The sequence below is a fragment of the Triticum urartu genome, chromosome 3A (assembly GCF_056163025.1).
Source record: "Triticum urartu cultivar PI428250 chromosome 3A, HENAU_Tu73, whole genome shotgun sequence".
Classification (NCBI taxonomy): domain Eukaryota; kingdom Viridiplantae; phylum Streptophyta; class Magnoliopsida; order Poales; family Poaceae; genus Triticum; species Triticum urartu.
In genome coordinates, this window is record NC_141875.1 from 510,797,334 (window position 1) to 510,821,435 (window position 24,102).

Genomic DNA, 24,102 nt, shown 5'->3' on the forward strand with positions numbered 1-24,102 from the left:
TTTTTCTCTCATTTTTTTAGCATTCTCTTTTTTTGGCCTTTCTATTTTTTTCCTCACATGGGGCAATGCTCTAATAATGAAGATCATCACACTTTTATTTACTTACAACTTAAGAATTACAACTCAATACTTCGAACAAAATATGACTCTATATGAATGCCTCCGGCGGTGTACCGGGATGTGCAGTGAATCAAGAGTGACATGTTACGACTCTATATGAATGCCTCTGGCGGTGTACCGGGATGTGCAGTGAATCAAGAGTGACATGTATGAAAAAATTATGAATGGTGGCTTTGCCACAAATACAATGTCAACTACAGGATCATGCAAAGCAATATGACGATGATGGAGTGTGTCATAATAAATGGAACGGTGGAAAGTTGCATGGCAATATACCTCGGAATGGCTATGGAAATGCCATAATAGGTAGGTATGACTGTTTTGAGGAAGGTAATGGTGGGTGTATGATACCGGCGAAAGGTGCGCGGTATTAGAGAGGCTAGCACTGGTGGAAGGGTGAGAGTGCATATAATCCATGGACTCAACATTAGTCATAAAGAACTCACATACTTATTGCAAAAATCTATTAATTATCGAAACAAAGTACTACGCGCATGCTCCTAGGGGGATAGATTGGTAGGAAAAGACCATCGCTCGTCCCCGACCGCCACTCATAAGGAAGACAATCAAAAAATAGATCATGCTCCGACTTCATCACATAATGGTTCACCATACATGCATGCTACGGGAATCACAAACTTTAACACAAGTATCTCTAAAATTAACAACTACTCTACTAGCATGACTCTAATATCACCATCTTCATATCTCAAAACAATCATCAAGTATCGAACTTCTCATAGTATTCAATGCACTTTATATGAAAGTTTTTATTATACCCATTTTGGATGCCTATCATATTAGGACTAGTTTCATAGCCAAAGCAAATTACCATGCTATTCTACAAGACTCTAAAAATAATATAAGTGAAGCATGAGAGTTCATCTATTTCTTCAAAATAAAACCACCGCCGTGCTCTAAAAGGATATAAGTGAAGCACTAGAGCAAATGACAAACTACTCCGAAATATATAAGAGAAGATCAATGAGTAGTCGAATAATTATGCAACTATGTGAAGACTCTCTAACATTTAAGAATTTCAGATCTTGGTATATTATTGAAACAGCAAGCAAAACAAAATAAAATAAAATGACGCTCCAAGCAAAACACATATCATGTGGTGAATAAAAATATAGCTCCAAGTAAAGTTACCGACGAACGAAGACGAAAGAGGGGATGCCTTCGGGGCATCCCCAAGATTAGGCTCTTTCCACTCCTTATTCCATAGTCCATCGAATCTTTACCCAAAACTTGAAAACTTCACAACACAAAACTTAACAGAAAACTCGTAAGCTCCGTTAGTATAAGAAAATAAATCACCACTTTTGGTACTGTTGTGAACTCATTCTAAATTCATATTGGTGTAATATCTACTGTATTCCAAATTCTCTATGGTTCATACCCTCCGATACTACTCATAGATTCATGAAAATAAGCAAACAACACGTAGAAAACAGAATCTATCAAAAACAGAACAGTCTGTAGTAATATGGAGATTTCGAATAATTATATCACTCCAAAAATTCTGAAATAAATTGGTGGACCTGAGGAATTTGTCTATTAATCATCTACAAAAAGAATCAACCTAAACGCGATCTTCAGTAAAAAATGGCAGCTAATCTCGTGAGCGCAAAAGTTTCTGTTTTTTACAGCAAGATCGCAAAGACTTCACCCAAGTCTTCCCAAAGGTTCTACTTGGGAGAAACACTAATTAAAAGATAAAACCACATCTAAACAGAGGCTAGATGAATTATTTATTACTAAACAGGAGCAAAAAGCAAAGAACAAAAATAAAATTGGGTTGCCTCCCAACAAGCGCTATCGTTTAACGCCCCTAGCTAGGCATGATGATTTCAATGATGCTCACATAAAAGATAAGAATTGAAACATAAAGAGAGCATCATGAAGAATATGACTAACACATTTAAGTATAACCCAATTCCTATGCATAGGGATTTTGTGAGCAAACAACTTATGGGAACAATAATCAACTAGCATAGGAAGGCAAAACAAGCATAGCTTCAAGATTTTCAACACATAGAGAGGAAACTTGATATTATTGCAACTCCTACAAACATATATTCCTCCCTCATAATAATTTTCATGATCTACAAGCATATAAATTTTATTACTCTCCACATAAGCGAATTTCTTCTCATGAATAATAGTGGAAGCAAACTCAACAAAATAATTACCATGTGAGGCATAATTCAATTGAAAACTAAAATCATGATGACAAGTTTCATGGTTATCATTATTATTAATAGCATACAAGTCATCACAATAATCATCATAGATAGCAACTTTGTTCTCATAATCAATTGGAACCTCTTCCGAAATAGTGGAAGTATTACTAAATAAAGTCATGACCTCTCCAAATCCACTTTTATAATTATCACAATAAGATTCAACATCCTCCAAAATAGTGGGATCATCACTTCCTAAAGTTGACACTCTTCCAAACCCACTTTCATCAATATAATCATCATAAATAGGAGGCATGCTATCATCGTAATAAATTTGCTCATCAAAACTTGGGAGACAAAAAATATCATCTTCATCAAACATAGCTTCCCCAAGCTTGTGGATTTGCATATCATTGGCATCATGTATATTCAAAGGATTCATACTAACAACATTGCAATCATGCTCATCATTCAAAGATTTAGTGCCAAACATTTTAGTGCATTCTTCTTCTAGCATTTTGGCACAATTACCGGAATCCTTATTTTCATGAAAGATATTAAAAAGATGAAGCATATGAGGTACCCTCAATTCCATTTTTTGTAATTTTCTTTTATAGACTAAACTAGTGATAAAACAAGAAACAAAAAGATTCGATTGCAAGATCTAAAGATACACCTTCAAGCGCTAACCTCCCCGGCAACGGCGCCAGAAAAGAGCTTGATGTCTACTACACAACCTTCTTCTTGTAGACGTTGTTGGGCCTCCAAGTGCAGAGGTTTGTAGGACAGTAGCAAATTTCCCTCAAGTGGATGACCTAAGGTTTATCAATCCGTGGGAGGCGTAGGATGAAGATGGTCTCTCTCAAACAACCCTGCAACCAAATAGCAAAGAGTCTCTTATGTCCCCAACACACCCAATACAATGGTAAATTGTATAGGTGCACTAGTTCGGCGAAGAGATGGTGATACAAGTGCAATATGGATGGTAGATAAAGGTTTTTGTAATCTGAAAATATAAAAAAAGCAAGGTAATTAATGATAAAAGTGAGCATAAACGGTATTGCAATGCGTTCAAACAAGGCCTAGGGTTCATACTTTCACTAGTGCAAGTTCTCTCAACAATAATAACATAACTGGATCATATAACTATCCCTCAACATGAAACAAAGAGTCACTCCAAAGTCACTAATAGCGGAGAACAAACAAAGAGATTATTGTAGGGTACGAAACCACCTCAAAGTTATCCTTTCTGATCGATCTATTCAAGATTCCGTAGTAAAATAACACGAAGCTATTCTTTCCCTTCAATCTGTCCTAGAGTTCGTACTAGAATAACACCTTAGGACACAAATCAACCAAAACCCTAATGTCACCTACATACTCCAATGTCACCTCAAGTATCCGTGGGTATGATTATACGATATGCATCACACAATCTCAGATTCATCTATTCAACCAACACTAAGAACTTCAAAGAGTGCCCCAAAGTTTCTATCGGAGAGTCAAGATGAAAACGTGTGCCAACCCCTATGCATAAGTTCATGAGGTCACGGAACTCGCAAGTTGATCACCAAAACATACGTCAAGTGGGTCACGTGAATATCCCATTGTCACCACAGATAAGCACATGCAATACATACATCAAGTGTTCTCAAATCCTTAAAGACTCAATCCGATAAGATAACTTCAAAGGGAAAACTCAATCAATCACAAGAGAGTAGTGGGGGAGAAACATCATAAGATCCAACTATAATAGAGAAGCACGCGATACATCAAGATTGTGCCGAATCAAGAATATGAGAGAGAGAGAGAGAGATCAAACACATAGCTACTGGCACATACCCTCAGCCCCGAGGGTGAACTACTCCCTCCTCATCATGGAGAGTGCCGGGATGATGAAGATGGCCACCGGAGAGGGATTCCCCCCTCCGGCAGGGTGCCGGAACGGGTCTAGATTGGTTTTCGGTGGCTATAGAGGCTTGCGGCGGCGGAACTCTCGATCTAGGTTATGTTCTGGAAGTTTGGGTATATATAAGAGGTGTTGGCGTCGGGGACAAGTCAGGGGGGTCTCCGAGGCGGCCATGAGGTAGGGGGCGCGCCCAGGGGGTAGGGCACGCCCCCACCCTCGTGGGTGCCTCAGGACTCTTCTGGCCCATCTTCGATACTCAGTGGGCTTCTTCTGGTCCAGAAATAATCTCCGGTGAAATTTCAGGTCAATTGGACTCTGTTTGGTTTTCCTTTTCCGCGATACTCAAAAACAAGGAAAAAACAGAAACTGGCACTGGGCTCTAGGTTAATAGGTTAGTCCCAAAAATCATATAAAATAGCATATAAATGCATATAAAACATCCAAGGTTGATAATATAATAGCATGGAACAATCAAAAATTATAGATACGTTGGAGACGTATCATTGCTACCATGATCTTTCAACTTAGATTTCTCTAGGAACGCATTAAAATTCAACGGAACAACAACATGGGCCATCTATCTACAACAACATAGAAATGCAAAATACTATCAGGTACTAAGTTCATGATAAATTAAAATTCAATTAATAAAATTACTTTAACTCCCACTTAGATAGACATATCTCTAATCATCTAAGTGATCACGTGATCCATATTAACTAAACCATGTCCGATCATCACGTGAGATGGAGTAGTTTTCAATGGTGAACATCACTATGTTGATCATATCTACTATATGATTCACGCTCGACCTTTCGGTCTGAGTGTTTCGAGGCCATATCTGCATATGCTAGGCTCGTCAAGTTTAACCTGAGTATTCTGCGTGTGCAAAACTGGCTTGCACCCGTTGTATGTGAATGCAGAGCTTATCACACTTGATCATCACATGGTGTCTTGGCATGACGAACTATAGCAACGGTGCGGAGAACACTCATACCTTGAAATTTAGTGAGAGATCATCTTATAATGCTATCGCCGAACTAAGGAAAATAAGATGCATAAAGGATAAACATCACATGCAATCAATAGAAGTGATATGATATGGCCATCATCATCTTGTGCCTTTTGATCTCCATCTCCAAAGCACCATCATGATCACCATCGTCACCGGCTTGACACCTTGATCTCCATCGAAGCATCATTGTCGTCTCGCCAACTATTGCTTCTACGACTATCGCTACCGCTTAGTGATAAAGTAAAGCAATTACATGGCGATTGCATTTCATACAATAAAGCGACAACCATATGGCTCCTGCCAATTGCCGATAACTGTGTTACAAAACATGACCATCTCATACAATAAAATTTAGCATCATGTCTTGACCATATCACATCACAACATGCCCTACAAAAACAATTTAGACGTCATCTACTTTGTTGTTGTAAGTTTTATGTGGCTGCTACGAGCTGAGCAAGAACCGTTCTTACCTACGCATCAAAAAACCACAACGCGGTACAGTGATTTCTTTTTGATCTTCAGAAAGAACCCTGTTCATTGAATCTGGTTCAACTAAAGTTGGAGAAACTGACACCCACCAGCCACCTGTGTGCGAAGCACGTCAGTAGAACCAGTCTCGCTTAAGCGTACGCGTAATGTCGGTCTGGGCCGCTTCATCCAACAACACCGCCAAATCAAGAAACAACTAGTGACGACAAGCAATCTGTATATACCCACACCCACAACTCCTTTGTGTTTTACTCGTGCATATAACATCTACGCATAAACCTGGCTCTGATATCACTGTTAGGGAACGTAGTAATTTAAAAAAAATCTACGCACACACAAGATCATGGTGATGCATAGCAACGAGAGGGGAGAGTGTTGTCTACGTACCCTCATAGACAGTAAGCAGAAGCGTTATGACAACGCGATTGATATAGTCGTATGTCTTCACGATCGACCGATCATAGTGCCGAAAGTACGACACCTCCGCGGTCTGCACACGTTTGGCTCGGTGACGTCCCACGAACTCTCGATCCAGCTGAGTGTCGAGGGAGAGCTTCGTCAGCACGACGGCGTGATGACGGTGATGATGATGCTACCATCGCAAGGCTTCGCCTAAGCACTACGATGATATGACCGAGGTGGATTATGGTGGAGGCGGGCACCGCACACGGCTAAGGGATCAATGATCAACTTGTGTGTCTATGGGGTGCCCCCTCCCCCGTATATAAAGGAGTGGGGGAGGGGGAGAGGGCCGGCCTCCTAGGCGCGCCAAAGGGGGGAGTCCTACTCCCGGTGGGAGTAGGATTCCCCCTTCCCTAGTTGGAGTAGGAGAGGGAAGGAAGGGTGCGAAGGAGAGAAGGAAAGGGGGGCCGCCGCCCCTCCCAATTTGGATTGGGCTTGGGCGGGGCACGCCTCCACCTTGGCCGCCTCCTCCTCCTTTCCACTATGGTCCATTAAGGCCCATTGACTCCCCGGTGGGTTCCGGTAACCCCCGGTACTCCGGTATATGCCCGAACTCTCTCGAAACCTTCCCGATGTCCAAACATAGTCATCCAATATATCAATCTTTATGTCTCGACCATTTTGAGACTCCTCCTCATGTCCGTGATCACATATGGGACTCCAAACTACCTTTGGTACATCAAAAACACATAAACGCATAATACTGATCGTCACGGAACGTTAAGCGTGCGGACCCTACGGGTTCGAGAACTATGTAGACATGACCGAGACACGTCTCCGGTCAATAACCAATAGCGGAACCTGGATGTTCATATTGGCTCCCACATATTCTATGAAGATCTTTATCGGTCAAACCGCATAACGATATACGTTGTTCCCTTTGTCATCGGTATGTTACTTGCCCGAGATTCGATCGTCGGTATCTGAATACCAAGTTCAATCTCGTTACCAGCAAGTCTCTTTACTCGTTCCGTAATGCATTATCCCGCAACTAACTCATTAGTCACATTGCTTGCAAGGCTTATATTGATGTGCATTACCGAGAGGGCCCAAAGATACCTCTCCGACAATCGGAGTGACAAATCCTAATCTCGATCCATGCCAACTCAACAAACACCATCGGATACACCTATAGAGCACCTTTATAATCACCCAGTTACGTTGTGAAATTTGGTAGCACACAAAGTGTTCCTCCGGTATTCAGGAGTTGCATGATCTCATGATCATAGGAACATGTATAAGTTATGGAGAAAGCAATAACAACAAACTAAACGATCATCATGCTAAGCTAACGGATGAGTGTAGTCAATCACATCATTCTCTAATGATGTGATCCCGTTAATCAAATGACAACTCATGTCTATGGTTAGGAAACATAACGATTATTGATTCAACGAGATAGTCAAGTAGAGGCAAACTAGTGACACTCTGTTTTGTCCATGTATTCACACATGTACTAAGTTTCCGGTTAATACAATTCTAGCATGAATAATAAACATTTATCATGATATAAGGAAATATAAATGACAACTTTATTATTGCCTCTAGGGCATATTTCCTTCACTAGTTGCATGTAAATGGCTCGATGATCAATAACAGTGTAGAGGTTGGGCTTTTCTGTTGGGGGTGCCCACCGTGCTTGTACTTGCTATCAATCCTCGACGGGGTCCACCAAATGCCATAAGGAAGTGTCCATGTCAACGATGTAGAATTTCTCAATAACCGTGTTCCAAAGCCTAAGAGCATCTCTAGTCGATCCCCTAAATCCGGTTATAGGAGTAAAATTTCCAGTTACTCCTCAAACCGACACCTAGCCAAAGTCGTGAACCGAATAGTGAAGTAAAAAAAATTACTCCTCAGCCCTGTAGGCGCCTAAAAAACACTCGAACTCGAGGCAGCCAAGTAAACTTTGCGCCGACTTTTCCAACTCCAAGCCCCACTACATCGGCGCTAGCAAGTACCCACCTTTACCTCATTGCCTCCCTTGGCCCTCACTGCTTTTCTGCCAGAGTCCGAGCTATTCGCCGACCGTCGTAGTCGCCTGAGATGAGATGAAATGTCGTCGCGTCAACCCTTTCATAAAAAATCGCCTCGGATCTTCTTCCTCGTTGTCTACTTGGCATCTCACTGTGTTGCGCACCTTTGTCGGTCATCCCCACTCCTTACCGCTCGCTAGTTTGGGCTCAACACTGGCCGGCCCGTAGAGCACCACCGCCTTGCAAGTGTTCGACGTTTTGCCTAGGTGAGTATTTTTTGTCTCATTTTGTTTTGTCCAATTGAATTGCACCGCATTGTTTCAATTGAAGATGAAGAAGATGAGAGAGATTATCTTCGAGGACTCGTCGTCATCCTGTGAAGGAAGAAGATGATAATGACTTCGAAATTGTCGTTGGCATGATTTTTAACAATGATATTTGGTGGCTGAGGAGATGATCGCAATTTTGCCACATATAACTCAATCGTGAATAGACAAGGGTCAGGCCAAGATTATGAGAGATTATTTTGACCCTAATCTAACCTATTCAAAGAAGTATTTTCGCCACCTCTTTCGGATGCACACAAGTCTCTTTCTCACCATTCCAAAAGCCATGGAGAAGTATGATGATCGGTTCAAGCTTAGAAGGAATGCATGAGAGAGATAAGTGTGAGCCCTTTGATGAAGTGTATTGCGGCTGTTCAAGTTCTAGCATATGGGCGCAAAAGAAGTGCTTGATGTCTTTGGGCTGGAGTACTTGAGGGCACCCAGCGAGGAAGACACCGAGAGGATCAGTTGACTGCATGCTCTGGACATGGAAGAATTGTCCAACATGATGGAAAGGTCAATACAAAGGCCACTTCAATGATCCAACGATCATTCTTGAGGATGTTGCATCAGAGGATCTATGTATCTGGCATTCATTCTTTGGATTTCCTGGCTCTCACAATGACCCGAATGTGCTATTGAGATCACCATTGTTTGCTAGGCTTGTTGTCGGAGATGCTCCTCCTTGCAACAATACAACCAATGGTCATGAGTACATGATGGTTTACTACCTTGCAGGTGACATCTATCCTCCATGATTCACATTTGTCAAAACATTCCGCGTTTAAAAGGTAGCAAAAGTTATCACCTTGCAACACGTCAAGAGTCAACTAGAAAGGATGTGGAGAGAGCTTTTGGTGTGCTTTAGGAGTGCTTTGCAATCGCTGGTGGCCCTGCTGAGTATTGGAACTCCAAAGTTCTATGGCAAATCATGACTAGTTGCATCATCTTGCATAACATGATCATTGAATATGAGAGACACATGTTTGGGAACATTCAGTACATCACCAATGGAAATCCTTGTTGAGCGAGAGCACGGTCCTAATAGGATCTAGGCATTCCTCGAAGTGCGTCGTAGGATCGAGAACCAAGAAGTTTATACCTAGCTCCAACATGATCTTGTTGAGCATCACTAACATCTCCATAACACTCTGTAGTCTTGCTTTTATCATGTTATTTTCTTCATTTGAACCATGCGGTGTGTTTGAATTTGAATAACAACCAAGTCTTGACATGACAGGGGCGAGAATGGTGTCTTGGTGGGCACACAGTTCCAAGGGTTTTGTAGAAATCTTTCTCGGACGCCTGCTTGAGAGAGGGTCCTTGTGTGACATCCATGCTACACTTCGTTCGGTTTTAGGATAGCGACCTCTTCTTTTTGTTTTGCCTATTTTTCTGCTCGCATGAGTTAACGATTTGAGAGGAACCTGCAAGGTATAGAGGTGTTGCGTTCTTGGCATATCTTGGCTAGCACAATAAGAGCATCTCCAGCCGTTGGCCCCCACAGGAGGCATAAAAATCGCCACCTGGGGGCGAGCCGATGGTACAATCGGCGCTGGGGGCGGTTGGGCGTCCAGCCGTCGCCCCCAGGCGCCGATATTAGCCCAGTTTTCGGCCCACTTTCGGCGAATAAAGGCCCCATATGGGCAAGAATCAGCTCATATTCAGCGTGGTTCATCGTGGTTCGGCATTGAATTCTTAACATAAATATTTTCATCAGATAGTTCATCACAGAAAATCAAATAGTTCAACAAAATAGTGCAAGAACAAATAGTTCAATATAAATTATATAGTTCAACAAAAAAACTCATATTTCATCATACGTCACGCCAGGCGTCGCCCTTGAGCCTCCATAGGTGCTCCACTAGATCCTGCTGCAATTGATGATGCACCTGTGGGTCTCAGATCTCCTGACGCATACTGAGGTAGGCAGTCCAGGTTACCGGTAGCTGGTGATCAACTTCGGTTAGAGGACCCTGCCTGTAGTATGGTTTAGTGTCAAACACTGGCTCTTCCTGCTCGCTCTCGATGATCATGTTGTGCAAGATGACACATCAAGTCATGATCTCCCACATTTGATCTTTCGACCATGTCTGAGCAGGGTACCGGATAACAGCAAATCGAGATTGGAGCACACCAAATGCTCGCTCGACATCCTTCCGGCAAGCCTCCTACACCTTGGCAAAGTGGGACTTCTTGCCTCCTGGCACAACGTTTGAGATAGTCTTCACAAATGTAGACCATCTCGGATAGATGCCATCAGCTAGGTAGTACCCCTTGTTGTAGTGCCGTCCATTGACCTCAAAGTTCAGCGGAGGAGAATGACCTTCAACAAGCTTGGCAAAGACAGGAGAGCACTGCAACACGTTGATGTCATTGTGAGTTCTTGGCATACCAAAGGAGTGCCAAATCCAGAGGTCCTGTGTGGCCACCGCCTCAAGTACTACACTGCAACCGCCTTTGGCGCCTTTGTACATCCCCTGCCAAGCAAATGAGCAGTTCTTCCATTTCCAATGCATGTAGTCGATGCTTCCAAGCATCCCATGAAATCCTCTTGCTGCATTCTGTGCTAGGGTTCGAGCAGTGTCTTCCGCATTGGGTGTACGCAAGTATTGCGGTCCAAACACTGCCACCACTGCCCGACAGAACTTGTAGAAACACTTAATGGTGGTGGACTCGGCCATGCGCCCATAGTCGTCGAGTGAATCACCGGGAGCTCCGTATGCAAGCATCCTCATCGATGTCGTGCACTTCTAGATCGAGGTGAATCCAAGTTTGCCGGTGCAATCCTTCTTGCACTTGAATTACATGTCGAACTCCCGGATGGAATTCACAATCCTGAGGAAGAGCTTTCGGCTCATCCGACAACAGCGCCGAAATGTTCTGTCAGTGAAGTAGTCGGAGTAGAGCATGCAGTAGCCTTCGAGACGGTGCCGGTTCTTTGCTTTCATCCGCCCCGGCGCCGAGCCACCTCGCCGTGGCTTTTCATTGCTCGCTAGCAGGGCGGCGAGCACCATGAGGTGTTCCTCTTCCTGGACGTCGGCCTCGGCTTCCTTCTCCAGCAGCGCGGCGAGCGCTTCCTTGTCGTCCGAGTCCATTGCCTAGGCAGGCAAATCACCGAACACCTTACGGGCGCGGTGGGCGCGTACCAGAAACGGCGGGAAAAACGCCCAGCTGCTGGCGGAGGGGTTGCCGCGGCGAAACCTCTGTTCTTTTTTCGGCGGGAATGGGCTATCTGGCGGTGGCGGGCGGTGGGCGGCGCCGGGATACAGCTGTTGGCGGCCGAGCGCGCACGCGCGCGCGCGGGGTGGGGGGGGGAGGGTGGAAGGCGAGTCGGGAAGAAATACTTGACTTTTCGCCTGACGGCGTGGGCCAGCCGTGCTTTTCCCTTGTGCCGGAGCCCCCGAGCGCCCTCGAGTGCGCCGGGTTCGGCCTGCGGTCGCTGGACCGAAAAACGGGCTGAACCGGCGAATTTCGGCGTTCTGGGGGCGCGACTGGGACGTTTTTTCGACGCCGGCGCCGAAAAAGTCGTCTGAGAGGGCCTGTTGGAGGCGCGGCTGGAGATGCTCTAAGAGTCTGACAGTCTCAGTAAAATCAAATCAAATAAAAACCAAAACATGCGTGTTGGTAACAAACCTCTACCCCCTGTCGCTACGGTAATGCCTTCTATTGGTCCAACTTTATTTTCCAAAGTACTGTACTTAGATTTGATTTCAAAACGTGTACACATGAAGTGGATGGCTAACCACTACAATAATGCCATATACTGGTCAGACTTCGGACTCCAAGCATATTTGACCATTGATCACTTGATTTTGCTATTTCTATTATGCACACATGTGAAGCAACTATTTCTAAGTCGACACACGAGCCATTTTGTTTTTTTGAAATAGCACACACACACGCGAGCCATTTGACTTACACATTAGTACTAAGATGTTTTGTGAAATGAAATATTCATCCACGAAATGCGTGTTCGCAATGGGGCGGAGTCAGAGCTTGCCGGCTGGCGAGGTCCATCTGTCAAGCATGTCAAGGCACTCCTTGGGGCGGTACTCCGGCGCGGTGTGCCCGGCGCTCTTGACGGTGGCGTAGGTGAGGTTGTGGGCGTACTCCGTCGTGAACCCCGCGACCTGCTGCTTGGAGTACCACGGCCTCCAGGGCGCCACCACGGGGTAGCCCATCGTCCTGATCCATGCCTGCGTGCCCACGAAGGTGAAGTCCAGGTCATGGTCACCGTTGTACACCAGCGCTCGGTAGCCCCGGCGCGTCAAGTTGACGTGGTACGGTACTGTGCTTCGCACGTCGTGCCGGAAATGCGACAGCGTGGTGCACCGGCTCCACGCGCCGATGGAGCCGTCGCGGATGCCCAGCGTCTCCCTCACCTCCGCGTCGTCCGACCAGATGTACGACAGCCGGTACCCGTTGTCCCGGCACTCCACGGGGAGGGCCAGCCTGTGCTGCAGGTTGTCCTGGAGCAGCAGCCTTGCCGTCTTCGTGAAGACGGTGGCGCCGCCGGGGTCTCGCAGCGCGAGGCCGCAAAAGGGCTCCAGGATGTGCACGGGGTTGATGTCGGTGGTGACCAGGTTGATGGCGTCGAGAGCGTTGGCGCACCGCGCGTTGCTCGGCGTGACGAAGTCGTCCCGGCTGCAGCTGACCTGCGCCGCCTCGTAGAGCTCGTCGGAGATGAGCCCCATGCCGTGCATGAAAGGCACCTTGCCCGGGGTGTCGTACCTGTCGTCCGTGCCAGGGTTGCCCACCAGGTAGCCCTGCAGGTTCAGCTTGGGTCCTCCGCTTGCGTGGCCGGCATCATTATGGTTGGCGATCTCGAGCGCGGTGACCGGCACGAGGTAGCCGGAGTAGGAGTCGCCGCCGATGTAGAGCGGGTTGGAGGCGAACTCGGGGTGGTCGGCGATCCACTTCTCGAGGAATACCCAGAGCTGCGCGCCGGTGCCGGTGAGGCTGACGTTGAGGCCCTGCTCCTCCCGCGCGTAGGAGAAGCCCGTGCCGACGGGCGCGTCGAGGAAAATGACGTTGCTCACCTTGGTCCACGAGTCCTCGAAGTAGACGAGGGTCGGGAACCCTTCGGTGTAGCCGGCCACGTCGAATTTGAGAGGGCCGATCTCGAAGAAGAGGCCGGAGAGCGCGGAGCAGCCGGGGCCGCCGGTGATCCACAGGATGAGGGGGTCCTCCCTCGGGCTGCGCTCCGACTGGATGAAGTAGTAAAAGAGCTCCGTGCCGTGCGTGTCGTCCACCTCCACGTACCCCGTCTCCAGGTAGAAAGGCAGAGGGCCATCGAACCCTTTGACGTGCGTGATGGCGTTCCGCCGCCGCTCGTACGCTGCCGCCGGCGAGCCGAAGGCCAGGTCGACGACCACGAGGAGGAGGAGGAGGAGGAGCAGCCTGGCCATGTGGACTAGCTTGCTCTGCTGGAGCGCTTGCAGGTGTGGCATTCCAACAGGAGGACGAGTTTCTCGCAGCACCACTGAACCGGGAACCGCTCCGTGGTGTTTTATCCTCCAGCCAAATCGCCCCAGGACGCGCTCCCGCGGCGAAGCGTGTGGCACGAGGAGCACAATAAAATGGAATCAGCGTGACTCTTCGGAAACGAAAAAAAATCGCGTTTTCTCTCTTTTTTTTGTAAGAGTTACGGTTTTATTTCCGCAACAGGCACGGTTATAATTTCGTGAGAGACACGGGCGTGCCTCTTATAGAAAAGGGAAAAAGCCCATGCTCCCGGTTCGGTTTTTCGTCCGGTTTTTTGGCCAGCTTTTTTCGTGAAAAAAAATACGTCAAAACCTATCAACATGGGATCTAGGTTTTGAAGATCTCGATGTGAGAAATCCAACGGTGGAAGCGATTTGAGATTTGGACAAACGGTTTGAGAGATAAAGCGTTTTAAATAAACATATCTACGAAAAAAGAAAAACTCCCAGGTTGCAACAAGTGGCGCGTTGCATGGGCGCCACTTGTCGCAACCTGGGGAGTTGGAGTGATCTTTGCATCGAGTACTCTCAACTAGTGATTTCGAGGCTCTGATCGGGACCATGCCCTGCTACTCTCTTGCGATTTGCAGAGCACATTAGCGGTAATTTTGGAGCGATAATCCTACACCTACGTAGTACCTACGAAGGCCTACGTAATTTTTCATACAACTAAACTTATCGGCCCCCTATTCTAACGGGGGTGGGGCCGTGCCCTCCTATAGACCCAATAATCTCTTTCCATGTCACTGTTTACGTAAAACACGTAACAGAACGTAGGTAGGTCTAGCATTGTCCATTTTGGAGGGAGAAAGCGTGAGGAGAGTAGCGATGCTACATCTAAGAAGAGGTTGTCAGGTAACCCACATATGGAATGATTTGACAGGCTTTAATTAGGTGTTAGAGAGGGCTGGAGCCCACCTGAAAATTAGGGGGGAAATGTTTAGTTGGAGGGAAAGGAAGTTCACGTAGGTTATGTAACAACTGTAGGTAAGAGCATCTCCAGCCGCGGCCCCAACAGGCCATCCTCAGGCGTTTTGGCCGCGCTGGCGTTCAAAATTCGACCCAGTCGTGCCCCCAGTAGCCCGTTTTTCGCCGTTCGGGCCGAAACTGGTGCCGGTGGACCCAGGCCGAACCCGGCGCGCTGGGGCGCGCCTGGGGGCGCCGGCACAAATGAAAAGGAGCGTGGGGCCGCTCTATCGGCGAGACGAGAGCCTCTTCCCGCCGTTTCTTCCCGCCCTCGCCCCCAATTTCCCTCTCATTCTCTCCTTTCCTCCCGCTCGCCTCCCAGCCGCCGCCATGTCGCCGAAGAAGTATGTGATCCCCGGCGTTGCGACCACCGTGACCGTCTCCGTCGCCTAGCTGAAGCAGAGGAAGCCGAGGGTGCCGCCGTCCAAGCCACCGGGCATGACAAACGCCGAGTGGAGGGTGGAAGTTCAGCGACGGGAGGCCGTCACCGCCGACAGGCGGAACAGGGCGATCGCCAAGAAATCCCGTGACAACGCGGTGCGTGCCGCTGCGGCTGCGGCGGACCAAGCCGAGGCCGAGGCGACTCGCTTGGGGATGATGAATCCACCAGGCGGCCACGCCCAGTACGTACCTTGGAGCCAGCAAAGCGTCGGCTCTCCGTCCGGCTTCTTGTCATCGCCGCAACCATGGGGATGCACGCCGTCGCCGGGCTACGTCGACGGGGACGTGCACAGTGGGTTCAACCCCAACGTCACCTTCCCCCATGGACACCCAACCCAGCGCACGTCCTCGCCCGCCTTCCCCGGCGTGAAGTACCCTTCATACAACTACTCGCCGCCGGCTTACGCGTGCTCCCCGACGCCCCCTCTCCGCCGTGGCGTGCTGCCCTTCTCACAAGCTTCCACGTCGCACATCGGCGACACCGACGAGACCGACGCCGACATGGACGACATCATCGCGGCAGGATCGGCCGCGGTCGCCGCGTCCCCCGGGTTCTCTACCCAGGATGACACGGTGGACCTCAGCGGCGGCATGGACGGCGAGCTCGAGTACGTCAAGGAGGAGGAGGAGGAGGAGGAGTCTGTCGGATTTCAGGTTCCGGCAGACCCTTAAGGTTCGAACTCTGGGGTGCGCACGGAGATCTTTCCCCTACCGACTCACGCTTCTATGGCTGGCAAGAAATCTAGGCTAGAAAGAAGAACACACAAGGGACACGAGGTTTATACTGGTTCGGGTCACCGATGTGGTGTAATACCCTACTCCAGTGTGTGGTGTAGTGGATTGCCTCAGGGGCTGATGATGAACAATACAGGGGAAGAACGGCCTCATGAGAGGTGTTCTTGAGCTGGTGCAGTGTGTTCTACTTGGTCCGGACCTTTCTCTCTTTCTTTCTCTCTGGACCTCTCTCTTCTCCTTTCTCCTCCTTGGACCTCTCCCTTCTTTTGGGGGGCTAGTCCTATTTATAGAGGCCCTGGTCCTCTTCCCAAAAAATGAGCGAGAAGGGCGCCAACAATTGGCCATTTTGAAGGGGAACATCTAGTACAAGTTATCCTGACCAAAGGTGGTCTTCGGCTACCAAAAGCACTGGTGATGACGCCGTCTTGGGCTCCACGGTGACCTCCGTCCTGCCGCTCTGCTAGTCTTGGTCTCGTTGCACCGGAATGGTAACCTTTGCCCGATGCCTTGGCCTGTGCTTGCTCCCTTTGCACCGAAGGGGAAACAAGGACACTACGCAGGCCGGCGCCCGCCTAATCTCGATCGTCATGGCTTGCGTCATGGGCTCCTCGCGAGGCACCCCTGCCTTGATCTCTCTGCCTCCTCGCGAGCCTGCCTGATTAGGCTGCTCCTGAGGAAGCCTCCTGTCGTCCGCCTCGCAAGGCTTGGCCCCTTGCGAGGGTCTTGAGCTTGAGCTGATGAGGCTGGGCCGCACTGGGCCCCCACTCGAGCCACGCCGCAGGCCGCAGGTAGGCAAGTCTGGGGACCCCCGTTCCCAGAATGCTGACAGTAGCCCCCGGGCCCAAGGCGCGCCCGGGCTTGGCTTAGCAGAGAAGCTAAGGGGCAAGCGCGAAGCGCCGCGGGCCCCAATAGCCTGCGGCCTTGGGCGCCGCGTCGCGATTGATTGGACGTGGGCATCTGCGCTTCCCCACGACGCCTCGGCAACTGCACGACTTGTCAAGTCCCTGCATGTAGAGAAATGGGTCATGATTAGCTGTGATCGTGGTGGCCGGCGGTTGGCCTTCTCCGGCTATAAGTACGGAGCCGCGTGAGCCTCGTTAGTTTATCCCTTCTTGCTACTCCTTTCCTTCTCCTTCCTTGTCCTTGCTTCTCCTTACGCCAATGGCACCAATCCGCCGGTTTTCTGCAGAAGAGAAAGGAAAGGCCCCCTGAGAAGGTCCTGACCCTCTTCCGCCAAAGAAACGGCTAGTCCCCTGCCGCCGAGATGAGGGTGCTTGGCAGGAGGCGCCGAGGCCCTGGTACGAGCGGCCGCCACCTGGGTTTCCACTGCCCTTGTACGCCCGAATCGAGGGCCCTGGGGAAGAGGGCGTCGAGCGACACCGACGGTGCCGCCGTCGACGCCGGCAAGTCACGGCGGTGCGCGTAGTTCCTCCTGGAGTCCACGCCGAGGGCTCCTCCTGTGAGCTCGTGCTTCACGCCGCCATGCCCCCAAGCTCTTGGATCCGCCTTCCTCCCTCCTTCGCCTTCGAGATGCCGCCGAGCGGGTCTCTGGAGCTCTAGCTGCAGCACGCCGGCTGCAGCACCCTCACGACCGGAGTGGAGGTCGCGGTCGTCGCTCCGGGCAAGGTCTATATGACCCGGGACTGGGGTGAGATCGCCCGGGTCTGCCGCACGGAGGGTGCCCTCGTAATTCATCTTGAATACGATGGCGCCTCCCTGATGTTCTTCAAGGTCTTCGATGCTAAAGGACGCCGGTTGGAGTGCTGCCCCAAGGAAAGCGGCAGGGGCATCGGACTGGCGAGGACCTAGCCTGCCCATCGGCCCTCCAGGAACTCTTCAGACGGCAGCGGAGGAGCTGGGGAATCCAGTGTTGGGGAACGTAGTAATTTCAAAAAAATTCCTACGCACATGCAAGATCATGGTGATGCATAGCAACGAGAGGGGAGAGTGTTGTCCACGTACCCTCGTAGACCGAAAGTGGAAGCGTTAACACAACGCGGTTGATGTAGTCGTACGTCTTCACGATCTGACCGATCAAGTACCGAACGCACGGCACCTCCGAGTTCTGCACACGTTTAACTCGATGACGTCCCTCGAACTTCGATCCAGCCGAGTGTTGAGGGAGAGTTTCGTCAGCACGACGGCGTGGTGACGATGATGATGTTCTACCGATGCAGGGCTTCGCCTAAGCACCGCTACAATATGATCGAGGTGGATTATGGTGGAGGGGGGCACCGCACACGGCTAAGAGATCAAGAGATCAATTGTTGTCTCTTTGGGGTGCCCCCTGCCCCCGTATATAAAGGAGTGGAGGAGGGGGAGGGCCGACCCTCTCTATGGCACACCCTAGGGGAGTCCTACTCCCACCGGGAGTAGGATTCCCCCTTTCCTAGTAGAACTAGGAGCCCTTCCAAGTAGTAGGAGTAGGAGGGAAGGAAAGGGAAGGGAAAAGGAGAAGGAAGGAAGGAAGGGGCGCCCCCCTCCCTAGTCCAATTCGGACCAGCCCATGGGGAGGGGTGCGACCACCGTTTGAGGCCTTTCTCTCCTTTCCCGTATGGCCCATTGAGGCCCAATACGAATTCCCGTAACTCCCCGGTACTCCCAAAAATACCCGAATCACTCAAAACCTTTCCGCTGTCCGAATATAGTCGTCCAATATATCGATCCTTACGTCTCGACCATTTCGAGACTCCTCGTCATGTCCCCGATCTCATCCGGGACTCCGAACTCCTTCGGTACATCAAAACACATAAACTCATAATATAACCGTCATCGAACTTTAAGCGTGCGGACCCTACAGGTTCGAGAACTATGTAGACATGACCGAGACACGTCTCCAGTCAATAACCAATAGCGAAACCTGGATGCTCATATTGCTCCTACATATCCTACGAAGATCTTTATCGGTCAAACCACATAACAACATACGTTGTTCCCTTTGTCATCGGTATGTTACTTGCCCGAGATTCGATCGTCGGTATCTCAATACCTAGTTCAATCTCGTTACCGGCAAGTCTCTTTACTCGTTCCGTAATACATCATCCCGCAACTAACTCATCAGTTGCAATGCTTGCAAGGCTTATAGTGATGTGCATTACCGAGTGGGCCCAGAGATACCTCTCCGACAATCGGAGTGACAAATCCTAATCTCGAAATACGCCAACCCAACAAGTACCTTCGGAGACACCTGCAGAGCACCTTTATAATCACCCAGTTACATTGTGACGTTTGGTAGCACACAAAGTGTTCCTCCGGTAAACGGGAGTTGCATAATTTCATAGTCATAGAAACATGTATAAGTCATGAAGAAAGCAATAGCAATAAACTAAACGATCAAGTGCTATGCTAACGGAATGGGTCAAGTCAATCACATCATTCTCCTAATGATGTGATCCCGTTAATCAAATGACAACTCTTTGTCTATGGCTAGGAAACATAACCATCTTTGATCAACGAGCTAGTCAAGTAGAGGCATACTAGTGACACTTTGTTTGTCTATGTATTCACACATGTATCATGTTTCCGGTTAATACAATTCTAGCATGAATAATAAACATTTATCATGATATAAGGAAATAAATAATAACTTTATTATTGCCTCTAGGGCATATTTCCTTCAGTCTCCCACTTGCACTAGAGTCAATAATCTAGTTCACATCGCCATGTGATTTAACATCAATAGTTCACATCACCATGTGATTAACACCCATAGTTGACATCATCATGTGACCAACACCCAAAGGGTTTACTAGAGTCAATAGTCTAGTTCACATCGCTATGTGATTAATTCCCAAAGAGTACTAAGGTGTGATCATGTTTTGCTTGTGAGGGAAGTTTAGTCAACGGGTCTGCTACATTCAGATCCGTATGTATTTTGCAAATTTCTATGTCAACAATGCTCTGCACAGAGCTACTCTAGCTAATTGCTCCCACTTTCAATATGTATCCAGATTGAGACTTAGAGTCATCTGGATCAGTGTCAAAACTTGCATCGACGTAACCCTTTACGACAAACCTTTTGTCACCTCCATAATCGAGAAACATATCATTATTCCACTAAGGATAATTTTGACTAATGTCCAGTGATCTACTCCTAGATCACTATTGTACTCCCTTGCCAAACTCAGGGCAGGGTATACAATAGGTCTGGTACACAGCATGGCATACTTTATAGAACCTATGGCTGAGGCATAGGGAATGACTTTCATTCTCTCTCTATCTTCTGCCGTGGTTGGGTTTTTGAGTCTTACTCAACTTCACACCTTGTAACACAGGCAAGAACTCCTTCTTTGACTGTTCCATTTTGAACTACTTCAAAATCTTGTCAAGGTATGTACTCATTGAAAAAACTTATCAAGCGTCTTGATCTATCTCTATAGATCTTGATGCTCAATATGTAAGCAGCTTCACCGAGGTCTTTCTTTGAAAAACTCCTTTCAAACATTCCTTTATGCTCTGCAGAATAATTCTACATCATCTCCGATCAAGAATATGTCATTCACATATACTTATCAGAAATGTTGTAGTGCTCCCACTCACTTTCTTGTAAATACAGGCTTCACCGCAAGTCTGTATAAAACTATATTCTTTGATCAACTTATCAAAGCGTATATTCCAACTCCGAGATGCTTGCACCAACCCATAGATGGATCGCTGGAGCTTGCATATTTTGTTAGTACTTTTAGGATTGACAAAACCTTCTGGTTACATCATATACAACTCTTCTTTAATAAATCCATTAAGGAATGCAGTTTTGTTTATCCATTTGCCAGATTTCATAAAATGCGGCAATTGCTAACATGATTCGGATAGACTTAAGCATAGATACGAGTGAGAAACTCTCATCGTAGTCAACACCTTGAACTTGTCGAAAACCTTGTTGCGACAATTCTAGCTTTGTAGATAGTAACACTACTATTAGTGTCCGTCTTCCTCTTGAAGATCCATTTAATCTCAATGGCTTGCCGATCAATGGGCAAGTAAATCAAAGTCCATACTTTGTTCTCATACATGGATCTCATCTCAGATTTCATGGCCTCAAGCCATTTCGCGGAATCTGGGCTCATCATCGCTTCCTCATAGTTCGTAGGCTCGTCATGGTCAAGTAACATGACCTCCAAAACAGGATTACCGTACCACTCTGGTGCGGATCTCGCTCTGGTTTACCTACGAGGGTCGGTAGTAACTTGATCTAAAGTTACATGATCATCATCATTAGCTTCCTCACTAATTGGTGTAGTAGTCACAGGAACATATTTATGTGATGAACTACTTTCCAATAAGGGAGCAGGTACATTTACCTTTTCAAGTTCTACTTTCCTCCCACTCACTTCTTTCGAGAGAAACTCCTTCTCTAGAAAGGATCCATTCTCAGCAACGAATATCTTGCCTTCGGATCTGTGATAGAAGGTGTACCCAACATTTTCTTTTGGGTATCCTATGAAGACGCACTTCTCTGATTTGGGTTTGAGCTTATCAGGTTGAAACTTTTTCACATAAGCATTGCAACCTCAAACTTTAAGAAACGACAGCTTAGGTTTCTTGCAAAACCATAGTTCATACGGTGTCGTCTCAACGGATTTAGATGGTGCCCTATTTAACGTGAATGCAGCTGTCTCTAATGCATAACCCCAAAACGATAGTGGTAGATCGGTAAGAGACATCATAGATCGCACCATATCTAATAAAGTACGGTTATGACGTTCGGACACACCATTACACTGTGGTGTTCCAGGTGGCGTGAGTAGTGAAACTATTTCACATTGTTTTAACTGAAGGCCAAACTTTTAACTCAAATATTTTACCTCTGCGATCATATCGTAGAAACTTTTATTTTCTTGTTATGATGATTCTCCACTTCACTCTGAAATTCTCAGACTTGTGTTTCATTAAGTAGATATACTCATATCTTCTCAAATCATCTGTGAAGATCAGAAAATAATGATACTTGCCGCGAGCTTCAATATTCATCGGACCACATACATCAGTATGCATGATTTCCAACAAATCTGTTGCTTGCTGCATTGTTCCGGAGAACGGAGTCTTAGTCATCTTGCCCATGAGGCATGGTTCGCAAGCATCAACTGATTCATAATCAAGTGATTCCAAAAGTCCATCAGCATGGAGTTTCTTCATGCACTTTACACCAATATGACCTAAACGGCAGTGCCACAAATAAGTTGCACTATCATTATTAACTTTGCATCTTTTGGTTCCAATATTATGAATATGTGTATCACTACGATCGAGATCCAATGAACCATTTTCATTGGGTGTGTAACCATATAAGGTTTTATTCATGTAAACAGAACAACAATTTATTCTCTTACTTAAATGAATAACCTATTGCAATAAACATGATCAAATCATATTCATGCTCAATGCAAACACCAAATAACACTTATTTAGGTTCAACACTAATCCCGAAAGTATAGGGAGTGTGTGATGATGATCATATCAATCTTGGAACCACTTCCAACACACATCGTCACTTCACCCTTAACTAGTCTCTGTTCATTCCGCAACTCCTGTTTCGAGTTACTACTCTTAGCAACTAAACTAGTATCAAATACTGAGGGGTTGCTATAAATACTAGTAAAGTATACATCAATAACATGTATATCAAATATACCTATGTTCACTTTGCCATCCTTCTTATCCGCCAATTACTTGGGGTAGTTCTGCTTCCAGTGACCAGTCCCTTTGCAGTAGAAGCACACAGTTTCAGGCTTAGGTCCAGACTTGGGTTTTTTCACTTGAGCAGCAACTTGCTTGCCGTTCTTCTTGAAGTTCCCCTTTCTTTTTGTCCCTTTACTTGAAACTAGTGGTTTTGTTTACCATCAACACTTGATGCTTTTCTTGATTTCTACCTTCGTCGATTTCAGCATCACGAAGAGCTTGGGAATCATTTCCGTTATCCCTTGCATATTATAGTTCATCACAAAGTTCTACTAACTTGGTGATGGTCACTAGAGAATTCTGTCAATCACTATTTTATCTGGAAGATTAACTCCCACTTGATTCAAGCGATTGTAGTACCCAGACAATCTGAGCACATGCTCACTGCTTGAGCTATTCTCCTCCATCTTTTAGCTATAGAACTTGTTGGAGACTTCATATCTCTCAACTTGGGTATTTGCTTGAAATATTAACTTCAACTCCTGGAACATCTCATATGGTCCATGACGTTCAAAACGTCTTTGAAGTCCCGATTCTAAGCCGTTTAAGCATGGTGCACTAAACTATCAAGTAGTCATCATATTGAGCTAGCCAAACGTTCATAACTTCTGCATCTGCTCCTGCAATAGGTCTGTCACCTAGCGGTGCATTAAGGACATAATTCTTCTGTGCAGCAATGAGGATAATCCTCAGATCACGGATCCAATCCACATCATTGCTACTAACATTTTTCAACATAATTTTTCTCTAGGAACACAATAAACTGGGAGCAACATCGTGAGCTATTGATCTACAACATAGATATGCTAATACTACCAGGACTAAGTTCATGATAAATTAAAGTTCAATTAATCATATTACTTAAGAGCTCCCACTTAGACAGACATCCCTCTAATCTTCTAAGTGATCACGTGATCCATATCAACTAAACCATGTTCGATCATCACGTGAGATGGAGTAGTTTCAATGGTGAACATCACTATGTTGATCATATCTACTATATGATTCACGCTCGACCTTTCGGTCTTCGTGTTCCGAGGCCATATCTGTTATATGCTAGGCTCGTCAAGTTTAACCTGAGTATTCCGCGTGTGCAACTGTTTTGCACCCGTTGTATTTGAACATAGAGCCTATCACACCCGATCATCATGTGGTGTCTCAGCATGAAGAACTTTCGCAACGGTGCATACTCAAGGAGAACACTTGTACCTTGATAATTAGTGAGAGATCATCTTATAAAGCTACCGTCGAACTAAGCAAAATAAGATGCATAAAAGATAAACATCACATGCAATCAAAATATGTGACAT

General features: G+C 47.0%; 2 protein-coding genes and 1 pseudogene across 2 annotated transcripts; 1 reads left to right on the forward strand and 2 right to left on the reverse strand.

Annotated features, from left to right (window-relative positions):
- Positions 1-10,303: 10,303 nt before the first annotated feature.
- LOC147980309 (uncharacterized) lies at positions 10,304-11,224 on the reverse strand (annotated as a pseudogene).
- Positions 11,225-12,326: 1,102 nt separating this feature from the next.
- LOC125529335 (serine carboxypeptidase-like 2) lies at positions 12,327-13,985 on the reverse strand. Its single transcript, XM_048693752.2, has one exon. It carries the CDS (start codon positions 13,937-13,939, stop codon positions 12,479-12,481), a length of 1,461 nt encoding a protein of 486 aa, XP_048549709.2. The 5' UTR covers positions 13,940-13,985; the 3' UTR covers positions 12,327-12,478.
- Positions 13,986-15,532: 1,547 nt separating this feature from the next.
- Positions 15,533-16,051, forward strand: LOC147980310 (uncharacterized). The gene has a single exon (XM_087515552.1). It carries the CDS (start codon positions 15,533-15,535, stop codon positions 16,049-16,051), a length of 519 nt encoding a protein of 172 aa, XP_087371678.1.
- The last annotated feature ends 8,051 nt before the right edge of the window (positions 16,052-24,102 follow it).